Source organism: Artemia sp. Qi Xiang Cuo, chromosome 4, assembly GCF_049724085.1.
Source record: "Artemia sp. Qi Xiang Cuo chromosome 4, ASM4972408v1, whole genome shotgun sequence".
In the NCBI taxonomy this organism is placed as follows: Eukaryota; Metazoa; Arthropoda; class Branchiopoda; order Anostraca; family Artemiidae; genus Artemia; species Artemia sp. Qi Xiang Cuo.
Genome location: NC_142797.1, coordinates 78,815,278 through 78,831,075, shown reverse-complemented (window position 1 = coordinate 78,831,075; position 15,798 = coordinate 78,815,278). Strand labels below are relative to the sequence as shown.

General features: G+C 33.9%; 1 protein-coding gene across 1 annotated transcript in view; it reads right to left on the bottom strand.

Annotated features, from left to right (window-relative positions):
• Window positions 1–2,568: 2,568 nt before the first annotated feature.
• LOC148953470 (transmembrane protein 53-like) overlaps window positions 2,569–15,798 on the bottom strand; it is a 69,107-nt gene continuing 55,877 nt past the window's right edge. Inside the window, exons 7-8 of the mRNA XM_089088549.1 lie at window positions 13,739–13,916; window positions 2,569–2,855 (exon numbers count right to left, since the gene is read on the bottom strand). Of these exons, the coding sequence (XP_088944675.1) occupies window positions 2,700–2,855; window positions 13,739–13,916 (334 nt within the window). The 3' untranslated portion in view covers window positions 2,569–2,699. The remainder of the gene's footprint in view (window positions 2,856–13,738; window positions 13,917–15,798) is intronic.

Genomic DNA, 15,798 nt, shown 5'->3' with positions numbered 1-15,798 from the left:
TTTTTAATATATGGCTTATAGAAATCTTAGTTTTTTCAGGAATTACTTACAGAAATTTTTTTATTAGGGACTCAAAAAATGTAAAAACTATAGTAGCCCTATATCTCTCTACGTTTAGGTTGCATAATCTGTGTCCGGTATTCTTTAAGCTAGAGGTATAGGATGATTAAGTCGCAACTCGGACTCGATCACATTTCGGTACTGCAGCTTCAAATATAAGTATATTTATATGACATTTCTATTTGGTTGATGGTTCGGGTATACTGTTTGGTCCTAGGTAGCTGGATAGATGGGTAAGGTGAAAGTCTCGTTCAAGTGCATATTTGTCTCAATTGCTGGATTAGGACGACAGTTTTTTTTTTTCTTTTTTCTTTTTTCTTTTTTTTTTTTGCCAAGTAATTACCTCTTAAAAATAATATGGTTAACAGAAATTTATTGTTTTATAATATATGGCTTAGAGAAATATTAGTTTTTCCAGGAATTTCTTACAGAAAATTTTTTATTAGGGACTCAAAAAAAATGTAAAAACTACAGTAGCCCTATATTTCAATACGTTTAGGTTGCATAATCTGTGTCCGGTATTCTTTAAGCTAGAGGTAAAGGATGATTAAGTCGCAACTCGGACTCGATCATATTTCGGTACTGCAACTTAAATTAGTTTTACCGAAGCATTGGTAAAAGTGACAGACGGCATTTCGACAATGTTTATGGACTTTTTTTTACGAATTTACGAAGTTATTTACGGAGTTTTACGAATTTACGAATATACAGAGATTTAGTCTGAAGTAAGCGCAAAATTATCTGTCAAGTATTGTTAAATTGAACAGCTGCTTTATTATTAAAAGCATTTGAGTTGAAAATCGTAGTGAATATTAGAGGCTACAGTACTGACGGATATGTAACTCTTTTTCCATTCTTTTTCTTTGGCTTGGTATATAAGTGTGATTAAATATTAAAAATATAAGGTAAATAATTTTACCCTATATTTTAAAACCTGGGTTAAAAGCCCACAGGGGGACTAATTGAGCAAAATAAATCATTTACACTTAATTGCGAGTTACGCCCTTTGGCCATGAGCATGATGATGTACCATCACGATAGGTATTAATCTCCTAGTGTCTACACTTCGCTCTAGCCAGTAGTTTCCTTAATTGACTTTTCAAATTTATTTGAAACGAAGCATGTATGGATAGACTCTTAGGAAATTAAATTATACCATTAATTATAAACAGTCACCAGAGGATTCCACCTAAAGTATAGAAGAATTAAAAAAAATATATTAAAAATAAACCGTACTAGCACAATGGATATAAAATTAAAACGATGCAACTGAAAACAGGGGAGCTTAAGCTTGCATAACAAAATACCCTGCGGCTAGAAAAACTATTGAAAGTTCTGTCCTTCCTTTTTTCCGTTCTTTTTCTTGCTCGTTTTTCCGTTCTTTTTCTTGTTCTTTTTTTCCGTTCTTTTTCTTGTTCTTTTTTTCCGTTCTTTTTCTTGTTCTTTTTTTCCGTTCTCCTTTTTTTTTATAAAAAATTTACCTGTCCAGTACTTTACTTAAGAAGGCTGTCCAGTACTTTACTTAAGACCTGACTCTCAATCGAGTTGCCAGGGACGTCGTTTGGGGGTGGCAGTTACCCCCCCCCCAATAATGTAGAGAAAAAAAATATTATACAAACCCTGCCCTTTGACTATCCAGATATGGATAGTCAACTCAAGTTATAAAAAAAGGGAAGGATCCATCTCAGTACAGCTTGCATAGACCAATTACTGTTGCCCAGGTTTTGTGTAAAATTTTAGAAATTCTGGCTATTGTGGAAATATACCGAGTGTGTTATACACCAAGCAACCAGTTTGGGTTCAAAAAAGGTAGCAGTAGAGAACATGTGCATCACCTCATCAGTAATATTCTCCTGGAGTGTGATTGGACCAGGGAATCTATCATTATTGTGGGTTTAGATGTAAGTTGAGCATTCAACTCTGAAGCTAAACCTGAATAGATACAAATTTTCGGAAGTTTAATTCTATGACTAAAAACAGCTACTCAAGCAGATTTTTACCTAACTAGTGGACTTTAATTTGGAGCAAATATGCATCAGACTAGCAAAATAAGTTTCACAAATTAAAATACTACGATCGGAAGGGAAGGGGGCTTACCTATATCCAGTGGAAAAAACATATAAATCAGACATAATATGGCAAAATTTTGAAAAAAATGGTCGAACTATTACTTCAATTTCCAGAGGTGCCTGATTCTTCCCTATCTACATACATAGTTAAATACCTTTTCAAGTTTTAATTTTTTAGGTGAAGAGGGGGCTGGGGAGTTGAAGAACTTGTCCTCTTTCCCGTAAGAAAACTTGGGAAGAAAATATTAAGTAGGAATTGAGAACGTGCCAGTAAAGATTATGGGACAACCTACTAACAACTGACACATTAAATGAGCTAAATAATTAATTATTATAATGATTATATAATTAGAATAATTAAATCAGCTTAATAATGAGGCTACAGAAACTTCCACGCCTAAACAACTTACGATACGCCTAAACCACTACCTTAATCAAATTATATTAAACATCTTTATTTGAGACTGGGAAGAATCTGTTCATGATTTTAGGCTCACGCTCTAAAGAAACAAAAAGAAAGGAAAAAAACTAGAAATTGACAAGGTACCCAATAATTCCAAGACAATTTTTTTAAAGTTTTCTCTTCATTTTTGAGACACAAGTTTGGAAGTTCTGAGATACAAGGCCACATTGGGCCAAAAAGCTGACCAGTTCTGTACTGTATTCCTCTGGATGGTGATAGAAGTGACTCACATGGGGGGACTTCTCGAAGCACTTTGTCTGAACCTGGAATAAAAATTACGCTTCTGAAATGAACCAGTCTTAAGACAAGAACATAATTTGCACTTTACTGAAAACAAAACACATTGTAAAGGCTTTCACTTTTTCGACTTCAATAAATAAAGAAGTATTAAGACTTTAAGGAATAAATATCAGAATATGTATATTAAACTGACAATTCACGGTTTTAATTTAAAATAAAGTGCAAATTATGCTCCGGTCTTGAGAAGACATGGGGGGTTGTCAGCCCAACTTCTTTTAATTTGAGCTAGATTTTAGTTTGACTAGGTTATCTATTGTAGTTTCTGTTAGTTTTGGGTTTCATTTATTTATTAATGGTGATTTGTGGTAGTTTTACACTTGGAAGATAAGAAAACTAACTAGTAGAATTTGACAATGTTTTCATCCATAAAAACTTAAACGATAAGAATTTGTGAACTATGCTTTCAAAGGAAAACTAAATCTTCTTAAACTTGTTGGTGCCATATGTTTTTAGCTTAATTTTGATGATTTCTCGCCTAAATTTTTATTTAATTTGGCGCCCGCTACTGCCAAAAATTGCAGAATTCTATATGGAAGCCTTTTCAACAAAAATGGATTTGCGGTTTTTTCTAAGTTTTTAAGATACTTATGGTGTGTAAATTCGTCTTTTTCACTTTCCGTAGCACTTTTCAACGAAACTAAAAAGAACACAACTCAAATAAAATTCTGAAAATAGGAAAACCCTATTTTACAGGGGGAGGAGGAGGGAGTAAACGCCTAGAACCCTGCAGAGATTACTAATTCTTAATAAAAGTATAAACAAAAACACACTGTTCTATTTTTATACTGCGTAGCATAACTTCTTTTGAATTACAGTAGCCGAGGTCTCGTACTTGCTTTTATTTGTATTAATTTTTTTTTTAATAGTCTGTACTTAGTATCGGCTAGTTGAAAAGACATGAAACACTTTGATTGGCATTAACAACATATTCCCCTGTCACAATTCAACGATATTCAAATTAATCCTCCCAATAAACTCCTCCCAAAAATACCCCTCCTCAAAAATAATCCTCCCAAAAAAAAAACTTTAAAAAGTGATTAAAATTTGTTTATATTCATTTTTGCTATGTCTTTACGAGTCGGAAAACATTTTGAGGGGGATTTAAACCCCCTAACCCCTGGATACGGCCTTCTTCTCCTGGATGGTGATTTTTTTTTCTCCTTCATGCTTTGTTTATATCACGCAAATATGCAGGATACAGGGATTCAAATTAATCCTCCCAATAAACACTGTACGGATTTTGTTCAGCACGCTTAAAACAGGCTTTAAATTTGACCAAACTTCCACAAAAGAAAATTCGGTTCTCAAATATCTCCCCGAACGTTCATAAAAATACGAACGTTAACGTGGACAAATCGTTGATTTTGTTAACGTTAATTTTAGGAAGTTTTCAGAGATCCCAGTTTCCTTTTGGTAAAATTCAGGGCCAGTAGAACTACTACATTTAGACTACATGATGGTAATTTCGAAATGCAGAACAAGAATTTAAGTCAGACACACAAGGTTTTTTTTAGAGCTAGAAGCTCTTAATCCCAGGTTAAAAATGTCTTTTATTGCTGGACAAGCAAAATATATGTCAAACAGTAATAAATCTTAAACGAAATTTAATATGAATCGTTAATACAAGGAAATCATAACAAATTTGAGGAAAATGTAAAAATAAATTGATACAGTTCCATATCGTAACAATCGAGCATGAAATAAGCATGCAATCTTGACCAGGAAAAGCGTGAGTTGAAACAGGATAAAAAAAAAACAAAAAAACAAAAGGGTAGAAGTCATCAATTTTGAATATAATTTCTAAGATTACAATGAGTCTCCATTTGAAAACAAACAGACACAAAACCTGGTAGGTAACTTTCAATAAAAAGAGTGAAACTAATAGAGGAAAATCGCACCAAATCGAAAAGGATATCAATAAAAATTAACTAATAGGTAGAAATGGGCGACAAAAATTTGAAATCACCTACGGAATCCTAAATTCAATAGAACATAAAAAAACAACAAGCAAAACTAAAAAACCGTTGGAAAAAAACCCTTACACTTAAATAAACTATAAATAGATTGCAAGTTATAGCTTATAGCACACTAACAGCTTATAGCCCAAAAGCGTTTATGTTGACTGGAGACAAAACATAATTAGCACATTCCTCCAAAATAAAATTTGAAGCCCCCCCCTGCTGTTCCCCTATCCCGCTCCTAAACACCCGAATATTTCAACTTTATCCACCAAGCCGTTCCCAAAATATTGCAGATGTGGTATCTGGATGGCATGGATGCAAATATTAGCTTTTGATGTAGCTGTACCCCCACCTCCAAGTCATAGTTCAGCGTCCACTTTTAACACCAATATAGCCAGAAGAGCCGTGAAGCAGAATGAAATGCTCTTCTGGGGAGAAGATTATACAATATCAGAATGGTACATGTAGATGCTATATTGTATCAAACATGGTAAAAATGAATTGTCTTCTATTGTAAATGTAGAGAAAAAAGAAAGAAATTATCTATACAAAAATACTATTTTGACCTAGGAATAAATAAACACATTTTGAAAAAAAATCGAATTTATTCAATATCATTTTCCTATTATTTTCCTATTAAATTTTCCTATTATTCAATTTTCGAAAAAAAAATTTTCCTATTATTCAATATCAATGAAAGGTGTTGACTTCTAAAATTGGTTAATCCGATTATTACAGACTGACCAGGTTTAATCGAGCCAGTTTATCCATGTAGAAAGTGCCTGTTTTAATAACACTTTTATACTAATACTTGTAACAGTTCACCGCAACACCAAGCCGACGGAGGCCAACACAGCTATGCATGCTCCTCCTTCAACTCAATTTATTCAAAGCCTCCCTCCTTAGACCCTCCCAGGAAGTTTCAATTTCTCCTAAGTCCTTCCTTACGACGTTCTCTCACCCCACCCGGGGACGACTTGCTTTCCATTTAGCCCTAGACGGTTGGCCGAAAAGGACAATATTTGCCAATCTGTCATCCTTCATTCAAAGTACGTGCACTGGGCAGCTAAACCTTTCTCTCATTATAGCCCTAGAAAGCACGATTGAACCAGACGGGGTTGATTGTGAAATCTTCCTCGTCCCCGCTTATGCTCAAATCTGTACATACAATTCTTAGAGTTCAATAATTTCTTTTTTTTATTTTAATTATCTTATTTTTTATTATTTGCTTTATTAACTATTTTATATATTTTTAAATTCCATCTTATTGTCCACAAAATCCGAACAATTTTAAACAACACTTCATGTAATTCTCTGGTCTTTTTCAAAACTTTAATGCTACATTTAATGAATTTGTTTGTTGTTGGATATTACCATCAAAACTTGGGTGTGTTTTGCCAATAGTATAGTCTATTATATATAAACAAATAGTCTATTATATATAGTCTATTATATATGCCAATATATACACAAAAAAGACCCACATGTCCACAAAAACAAAGAAAAAAAGAGAACAACATACAGAACCCCTTCCCATTCATCCAGCCCAGGAATTGTCTTACTCAAATCCCTTAACCCTTCACATTACCCCCCAAAAATGCAAGAGATTTTCCTTCAAATATAGCAACAATATAACATTTCTCTTAACAGTAAGAGGATATTCTTAAATATTCAGTTTACAAATGCTTCGTTATTCGATATTTTTAAAAGGTAGTTTTATATTAACGATTCTAATCTAAATGTCTCTTCTGGGACTCGACCACTAAAATATAAGATTTACGTACTAGAATTCTTGAATCCAGAGAATCTTGAATCCCCAAGCTCCCAAAAAAGGCCCTGTGCACACGTTTTGTGTTATTTCCTCAATTTAGTCGCAGACAGGATATGTCTGCAAAAGTAACCTGATCTTAATTTGGGTCCCAGTAAAAATATGCTGTTTCAAGTACTACTATAAGGTTAGCAGCGTTTAAGGAAATTAAGGAACAATTTCATGCATCAGCTTAAATTCTCCCCTATGCATAAAAAAGGCGTCCACATTTTAATATATACCCCATATTCTGATATAACCGTCGTCAAGTCCGCCTTATTGGGGGATTTTGCTCTAAACCTGACTATCCGAGACCAAAATTCACAATTGTGCAGAATACAATGAGAGCATGGAGTTGACCCGTAGGAAACCAGAATATAGGAAAATGAAATAGTTCATGCCATTTTAGAGTCCCGGGGAGAAATACAGGAAAAAAAAATAGCGTACAGAGCAAGGTATTGACGAGGGGCGACCCCCCTCATATACGTAATAATTTCTGTTCTTTTTAAGTTTTAATGCAGATTCTTAGTTTCAGTTAAAAAAAACAACTTGCTTTTTTATAAAATTTCTTATCGTTTTTTAAGTAATGCTGGGATACCCGACACCCCTTCGTGGAAAATTTCCTTCCACCATGAAAATTCTTCCATAGAAAGATCCTCCCATGTACCCCCCTGACAACGTCTTTAGACTTCCCAATAATCAATACTATATGTAAAAAATGGGCAAAGTTCATAACTTGCACCCCTTCCCCCAGGTACTATAGGGGTTAAGTCATCCTCTAAGACATTAGTGTCAAATTTTTCAACTATGTTGAACAAAATGGTTATCTCAGAAATTTTATTGGGTGACTTTGGGGAAAAAATGAGCCTTGGAAGAGGTGTAGCTGGTCTCCAATATTTTTGGTCACTTATAAAGGGCACTAGAACTTTTGATTTCCGATCAAATGAGCCCTCTCCCAAACTTCTACGATCAATGGTTCACCCCTGAAAAAAATAATCCCTGGAAACATGATCACATCTGAAAGAAAAAAAAAAAAAAAAAAAAAAAAAAAAAAAAAATGCAAGTTCCACATTTTTTTAGATAGGAGCTTGAAACCTCTACAATATTGATATCTCGTATGCTGAATCTGATGAAGTGATTTTCATTATGGTCACTTAATGTTCTGAGGGTGTTTCCCAACTTTTTCAAAAACTGGGCAAATTTTCTCAGGCTCGTAACTTTTGATGGGTACCGTTAAATTTGATGAGTTTAACATATTCTGAATAAGTATCAAAATTCAATTTTTTTTATATATCTATTGTCATTAAAACTCTGCTTCTTAAGAGTTTCGGTTACTATTGAGCCGCATCGCTCCTTACTTACAGTTCGTTACCGCGAATTGTTTGACAAGCATTGTCAAAACTAGCCAATTTCTTTTGCTTACTTGTTTCCATGCTTCAACGAGTCAACATTGACGAAACTGTGTACTGCCCTTACATCTTCCTAATTTTTAAACAACCAAAATAAATTCCGGAAAAGTACAGTTTTCAGGTATAAATTTACCAAAGGTGAGTCAAGGGAGCATAAAATGTGCTTATTTTAATGTCCTTGGTGCATTAACTGACGGTTTACAGCCATCCAATTTAAACAACAAGGAAAGTTACAATTTTACGAGGATAGCCCTGGAGTTTCTTTTTTTTTGTGAGAAAGGAAAATAAATCTCTCCTTTGTTCACTTGTTTCCCTTGACAGAAAATTTCAATGGAAGGGTTCTTTTAGAAGGATTAGTCACTAACAGAGGATCTTTTATTTCATCTATTATTTTAAAACTTCTGTGCTGAGGAGCGATGAATCCACCAAAGAGTATATATATATATATATATATATATATATATATATATATATATATATATATATATATATATATATATATATATATATATATATATATATATATATATATATATATATATATATATATATATATATATATATATATATATATATATATATAGAAAAAACGTAAGAAATAGAACTTACAATTCAACAATAGGTTTGTCAGTGAAACTCAGATGGTAACACTCAAAATATGAATTAAAATGGGATTTCCAAAAAGTTGATAATCTTTTTTGACAATTCGACTGTCAATGAGCAAGAGCCTCAGATAAATCAGTGGATGGTTTAGTGGTAGGACTTAAATGTTATTCATATACAGATTATCGTTCGTCTATTGTACATTGGGGCAGTGGCGGTTCAGACCTATCTTGCGTCCGGGGCAAAGCCTTGATTAGCGCCGCTTCCCCTGTCTCCCGCAAAATATTTAGGCCAAATTTTAACAACAGTTTCATTTATTAACAAAATTGTATACAATTTATGAATGAATTAATTACTTATTTTTTAATTATTATTTGAATTATTTAACTTCTTAACTATTATAAATTTTTGTCATTATTCTTTAGTTACTTTTTATTTTCTAATTTAATATATTAATTTATTAATCATTTTCATTTACTAACTGCACCCTTTATTTTATTTTAATAAATATAAAATTTCAAAAATCACAAAATGATCATAACGATTAGTAAAATGATCATTCAAATGAAAAATCATTCGAGAGTTTGGGAGTTCCAATGAAAAATCGGGAGTTCAAACTTTTATTGAAAAATATCTTCTCATACAGTTATAGATCGCAAATTTGTTAGGTGTTTTTCAGAGAAATTGTCCACGGATATTTATGGGGCAACTCTGACTGATCGTATATCGAAAATATGGTTCTATCCCACTTTCTAGGGCTATAATGATGGAGAAGTTGAGATGGATAGGAGATGTTTTGCATTTGAAGGATGACAGATTGCCAAAGATCGTCCTTTTAGGCAATTAAATAAAAAAAAAACAAGTTTTTTAAACTGAAAGTAAGGAGCAACATTAAAACTTAAAACGAACAGAAATTATTCCGTATATGAAAGGGGTTGTCCCCTCCTCAACGCTTCGCTCTTTACTCAAACTTTTGAGTCAAACTTTAGCGTAAAGAGCGAGGCGTTGAGGAGGGGACAGCCCCTTTCATATACGGAATAATTTCTGTTCGTTTTAAGTTTTAATGTCACTCCTTACTTTCAGTTTAAAAAACTTGTTTTTTTTATTTAATTTCTGATCGTTTTTAGTTAATGCAACTTTCATTTTGGCTCACCGTCATTGAATAAGTTTGCGCAAACAAAATTTGCGTAAAAATTTTACTTTTCTTTTGTTAAATGGATGTCTCTAAATTTGGTTATGACGTAATTTACAAATTAACTTACGTAACTAACTTCTATATTCGTATATTTTTCTTCTGGCAAAAAATAGAAAGTTGCAGATTTTTGCAGATATGAGCTTGAAACCTATGTAAGAGGGTTTTCTGATACGCTGAATCTGACGATGTGATTTTCATTAAAATTCTTTCCCTTGTAGGCGATGTTTCCCCCCTCTTTAAAAAATCGAGTAAATTTTCCCAGGCTCGTAGCCTTTGATGAGTAATACTAAACTTAATAAAATTTATATATTTAGAATCAGCATTATAAACCCATTCTTTTAAAACATTTATTGACATAAAAATTCCGTTTTTAAAAGTTTCGATTACTATTGAGCCGTATCGCTTGTTTTTTATTTTTTTTTTTTTACGTATATGTTATTACGTATATGAGGGGGTTCTCCCCTAAGTCAATACCACACTCTTTACGTTAAAAGTTAAAAAAAAATTTAATTCACAAACCCCTGGATCACGAAGGCCGTTTAATTAGAATAGATAGCTCTTTTGAAAGCACTAAAAGAAAAACTGTAGCGTAAAGAGCGAGGTATTGACTTGGGGGAGAACCCCCTCATATACGTTATAATTTCTGTTCGTTTTAAGTTTTCATATTTTCGACCATGCTGAACAAAATTGCTATCTCAAAATTTTGATCGGGTGACTTTGGGAAAAAAATGAGCGTGGGAGGGGGCCTAGTTGCCCTCCATTTTTTTGGTCACTTAAAAAGGGCACTAGAAATTTTAATTTTCATTCAAATGAGCCCTCCCACGATATTCTAGGACCACTGGGTAGATACGATCACCCCTGGAAAAAAAAAAAAATAATAAAAATAAACACGCATCCGTGATTTTTCTTCTGGCAAAAAATGCAAAATTCCACATTTTTGTAGATAGGAGCTTGAAACCTCTACAGTAGGGTTCTCTGATACGCTGATATATGTTGGTGTGATTTTCATTAAGGTTCTTTAACTTTTAGGGGGTCTTTCCCCTTTTTTTGAAAATCAGCCAAATTTTCTCAGGCGCGTAACTTTTGATGGGTAGCACTAAACTTGATGAAACTTATATATTTGAAATCAGCATTAAAATCTGATTCTTTTGGTGTATCTATTGGTATCAAAAACCCGTTTTCTAGAGTTTCGGTTACCATTGAGCCGGGTCACTCCTTACTCACAGTTCGTTACCACGAACTGTTTGATCCATCTAGGGCCGAACGAAAAGCCCTCAAATAGGTCGGTAAGATGCCATAAGAGAGGATTTAAAGGAAATGGGAACTTCCTGGGAGGGGATAAAGGCGGAATCTTTGAATAAATTGGGACGGATGAGCAGCGCGTTCAGCTGTTTTGGCATCAAGCGGCTTGGTGCTGCACTAAGTTGCTAGTAGGATTAGTAGCAGTTGAACATGGTGGTAATACCCTGAAAATTTCTTAATTTTGAAACAACCCATAGAAGGTTGGTGGCGCTCTGGATTTGAATCCTTTGTCCGAAGGGAGAGGGTTAGATTCCTGGTGTGGTCAGTTATTTGGTTTGGGAAGGGATCAGTGGCGCGCCTCTGTAAGCTCAGCCATAGTCGACTCAGCTCTAAACGGGTATCTGGAGAAATCGGGGAAAGTAAGCAGGAAAGGTGTGCGAATGCACAGGATGGCTGAACCCCATCTCCCTTTGCACTTCCTGGCTGAAAGGCCTTGAGACGGAGATCACCACTGCCGTTTTGGACTTTAAGGATTCTAGTGCCGTATCTTTTAACTTTTACCTAACCCAAAGGAAAAACTTAGAATATAACTTAGAATATAGAAAGACTTAGAGCATAGAAAGACTTAGAAAAACTTAGAATATAGGTTTTGCGCTATGAATGGACCTAAGATGGGTCCAAGGGGAAAAATGTTTTAATTTTGACGTCCTTGGTTCTTCAATAATCTGGGTATCAATATCGACTAAAAAACCTTTAAGATAAACTAGTTGGGTTTCTATTTTCTCCTAGAGTTGAGGTGTTCAAAAACACAAAAGGTGCCTTTTTATGTCAAAACTCTTAAACGAGGTCGGTCCTTTGGAGAAGCAAAGCAAGCCTAAAAGAAAAACTGCCACATATTCGACAGGCTGAGCTATTCAACAACACAACGGTGTCCAAATGATTTGCACCTCAAGCAAAGTAACACTATGAAACTTGTAGGGGCGATAGAAATTCCCACAAAACTTCTGAATTGATGATGCCAGGTGAGACGGAGGGCACCTACTCCTGCTGCAAATACAATTTAGAAACGATCGCTTACAATGAAATTTTGGCTTCTGCATGACGGACTTACAGCTCAAAATTGTTTTGGGATTGGCTGAAACAAATATGTATGGCCGATATGTATGGATATAAGGTCCAAAGATCGCTGTCCAGAATATAAATTGATCAGAAGAATCTATCAAATATATCTATTCTGCTAATTTCCTAATTCTAGTGCATTATTATCTTATCAAACTACTTAAGAGAAATATTAAAACTAATACGCAATTCGCATAATTTCAGTAGTTGTACCTTTTTGGCAATACATTAAACATTTGAAAATACGAGTTATCTTATTTTATTACATGATCAATAACTGCATATTTATAAACATGTGTACTTATCCTTTTTTTTTTCGAAAATAGTACTTTACTTTTTTTCTTAAAATTGGCATACTACCATTTTACGGAGTGAAAAAACAATCTAGATAGGTCAGGATTTCTACAAATTCGTTTCCCCATCCCAGCCCTCTTAACAGTTTCATAAATCGCCTGCTGACTGAAATTAGAGACCCCTGAAGAATAAAAGCCTCCACCATAGGTAGGAGGAGTTTCAAATGAAATTTTGTTTGTCCCCGTTTGATGGTTGTTAAGTGAGTCTCAGTTTCCCAAATGCTTCGCATTGAAAGCTACGCATTGCGTAGCTTTTAATTGCGTAGCTTATTGTATCGTTATTGCGTAGCTTATTTTTCATTTAATAAGATTCTTCGAAATAAGATAATTGTTCGTTTTCTGGTGTCGTACAAACACAGTTCAATAGAGACAAATCCTTTTATTTGACAGTGAAAGAACAGCAAAGATCTTTGGATATTTCGGTCACATATACAGTGGCTGTCATCAGCAGATAAACTAAAATAACACAAATAAAACACCAACATTTATAAAAGACAACAAACTAATTATATATTGTTTAAAGCTCTTACTTTCTTCAAAGCAGTTACAGATGCTAATCTCTTTGATTTTCCAGTATCCGGTCCATTGATTTGATTTTCTGGTGTGAAAATACTTATGTTTTTGGTGTAAAAAAAAGACCTAGATTGATCACAATTCTGGGAAAATTTGTTTAGGGCCTGAATTAATTTTGGAAAAAAAATTTATTAGACCAGTCCATTTCCCAGTCGACCAATATCCAAATGTTTTACTTTCTAGAGCAAATAATAGTTGCTTTGTGATAGATTTTCAGAGAGCGAGGCTCAATCCCCTCGCACTTTATATTAATGGAAATAATATTTTCTTGGTTAAATGCGTTTATTAAAAATGATCTTATTGCGTTTATTGAAATGACCTTATTGACCTTATAAATGGCTTTATTAATGACCTTATTGCGGTTAAATTGCGTTTATTGAAAATGACCTTATCCCAGGAATAATATATTACGGAAAGGAAAATGACCAAACATGGAATATTGAGATTTATTAAAAATTACCTATTTCAGATAATGAATTGCGTAAATGAAAAACGTCCGAATACGGAAAGTGGAAATTTATTGAGAATGACCTTAGAACTAACGAATTTACGGAAATTTACATTTTTAAATACTTTATAATCACCTGAATTCCAGCGTTCTCCCAGGATTCTTTCAATCGTAGGTTTCCTTCTTCTGTTCCGATTGGGTCTGCTTTTGAATATATAAAAAGCGCAGGAGCCTTAACCATGGTACCATGGAAAGACATTGAAGACTGCATGTAGTGAGTTGTTGCCTTGTTTTGCATCACTTTCATATGATACCTGAAATCAAGAAACAAATTAGCATTACTTCTAAAAAGCCATCTTAAGCCATCTTTTGGCGGACATCTCGACTTCCATCCCACCAATCTCAAATCTTCAGCCTGGGCCACCTCTCAGAAGATCCACCAAACCTCCCAAGAGATACATATCATTAGACCCAGAAAACCAAGAGATTTATCGATTTGTACAAAAATGTTTGACTTAGGTTTTCTCAGCATTAGCCGGGGAGGGGGGACGGAGGGAGGAGAAGTCAGTCTTTCCCTGGCCATATTCAGAGTCCTAGTTAATTGTTAATTATTTGTTGGCTACTAACTGTAGTATTTACAAGATATATATGTAGGTTATTTACGGTCTCGCGTGCTATTTGATTGAATAGTCCAAGACCAAAGGTCCGAATTTATTCGGATTCAGCGGTTATTTAAAAAAGAAAACATAGGACTAGGTCAGTATATAGAATGATAAGCAGCAGAGCCCCCTCATATTTTTGTCAGCTACGGTTTTAGCGTCCCTCTTTACTTTCATTAAAAAAAAACTAAACTTGAACTAAATTAACCTAGCCTGATACAAATTAGCCTAAAACTTTCAAATAGAAAACAGATTGCGTCAGCTCAGCAGAAATGTTGAGCATAGCAGGAAACAGAACATAAACTTATCTGAAATATACTTCAACTATAAGATTATTGTAAAAAACAATCAAACAACAAAAACATGTCCCATGATATTAGGATGTATTGTATATGTTATTCAAGAACACTAAAGATTTGACAAACATCAAGTACCCCCTTGCCTTCTATTTTCAGCAAAAGGATACATTTTGCCTGAACTTCGGGCAAAACTTGCGGAAATTTTGCTCAGAGAAATGACATGAAAGACGAATAATTTAGCGATAAAGCGATGACAAAGCACTTTTTTTTTTTTTTTTTAATGAAATTCATTTGGAAATGAAGGGAAAGACAAAGATATGAGTCAAAACCTCACACAAGCGACGACAAACACAATTCTTATTTTTTCGAAATGAAATGAAATTCATTTCAGAAATGGAGAGAAAAAGCGTAAGAAAAAAGCGAAAGAAAAAGCGTAAGTGGACAAAAAGCTTATTTATACATCTTTCGTCCCTCTGGAAAACATTTCTAAACCATCTAAGCCGCTTTTTCATTAAATAAATAGCGACTGTGTCGATCCATCAGCTATTTTCCCTTATATTCCATATTGATTTGCTTTAAAAGTACGAACAAATTCAATCATTAAATCTAAATTAAATCTAAGAAAAAGCGTAAGTGAACAAAAAGCTTATTTATACAGCTTTCGTTCCTCTGGAAAACATTTCCAAACCATCTAAGCTGCTCTTTCATTAAGTAAATAGCGACTGAGTCGATCCATCAGCTATTTTTCCTTATATTCCAAATTGATTTGCTTTAAAAGTACGAACAAATTAAATCATGAAAATGTATGTCCCATCCTCCTTCCACCCTTTAGTAAATTAGATTCCTAATTATCTGTTTTGGGCTAAAATATCAACAAGATAAATTCATAAATGTTAAAGTTCCAAAGACGTCGCAACAAAAATAGTTTTACCCCCTAGACCCATCTTAGACACAACCATACCTGAAAACCGTTTATTTCCAAAAATCTTTCTTTGGTTGTTTCAAATTATTAAGTTTTTAGGGCGGTACTATACTTTCGTCACTATTGCCATGCTGAACAATGAGAAAAATAAGCAATAGTAATTAGCTATACTTAATCGACACTTTTCACCCATAGAAATTCTAAATTTAACGATCAGTTGATTCTCAAAGACAACTACATCCTCGAAAGAAAGCTATATATTCTTAGGCCTTTTAAAGCCACATGCTTTTGGCTTATTTTCTGCTGATTTTTTACC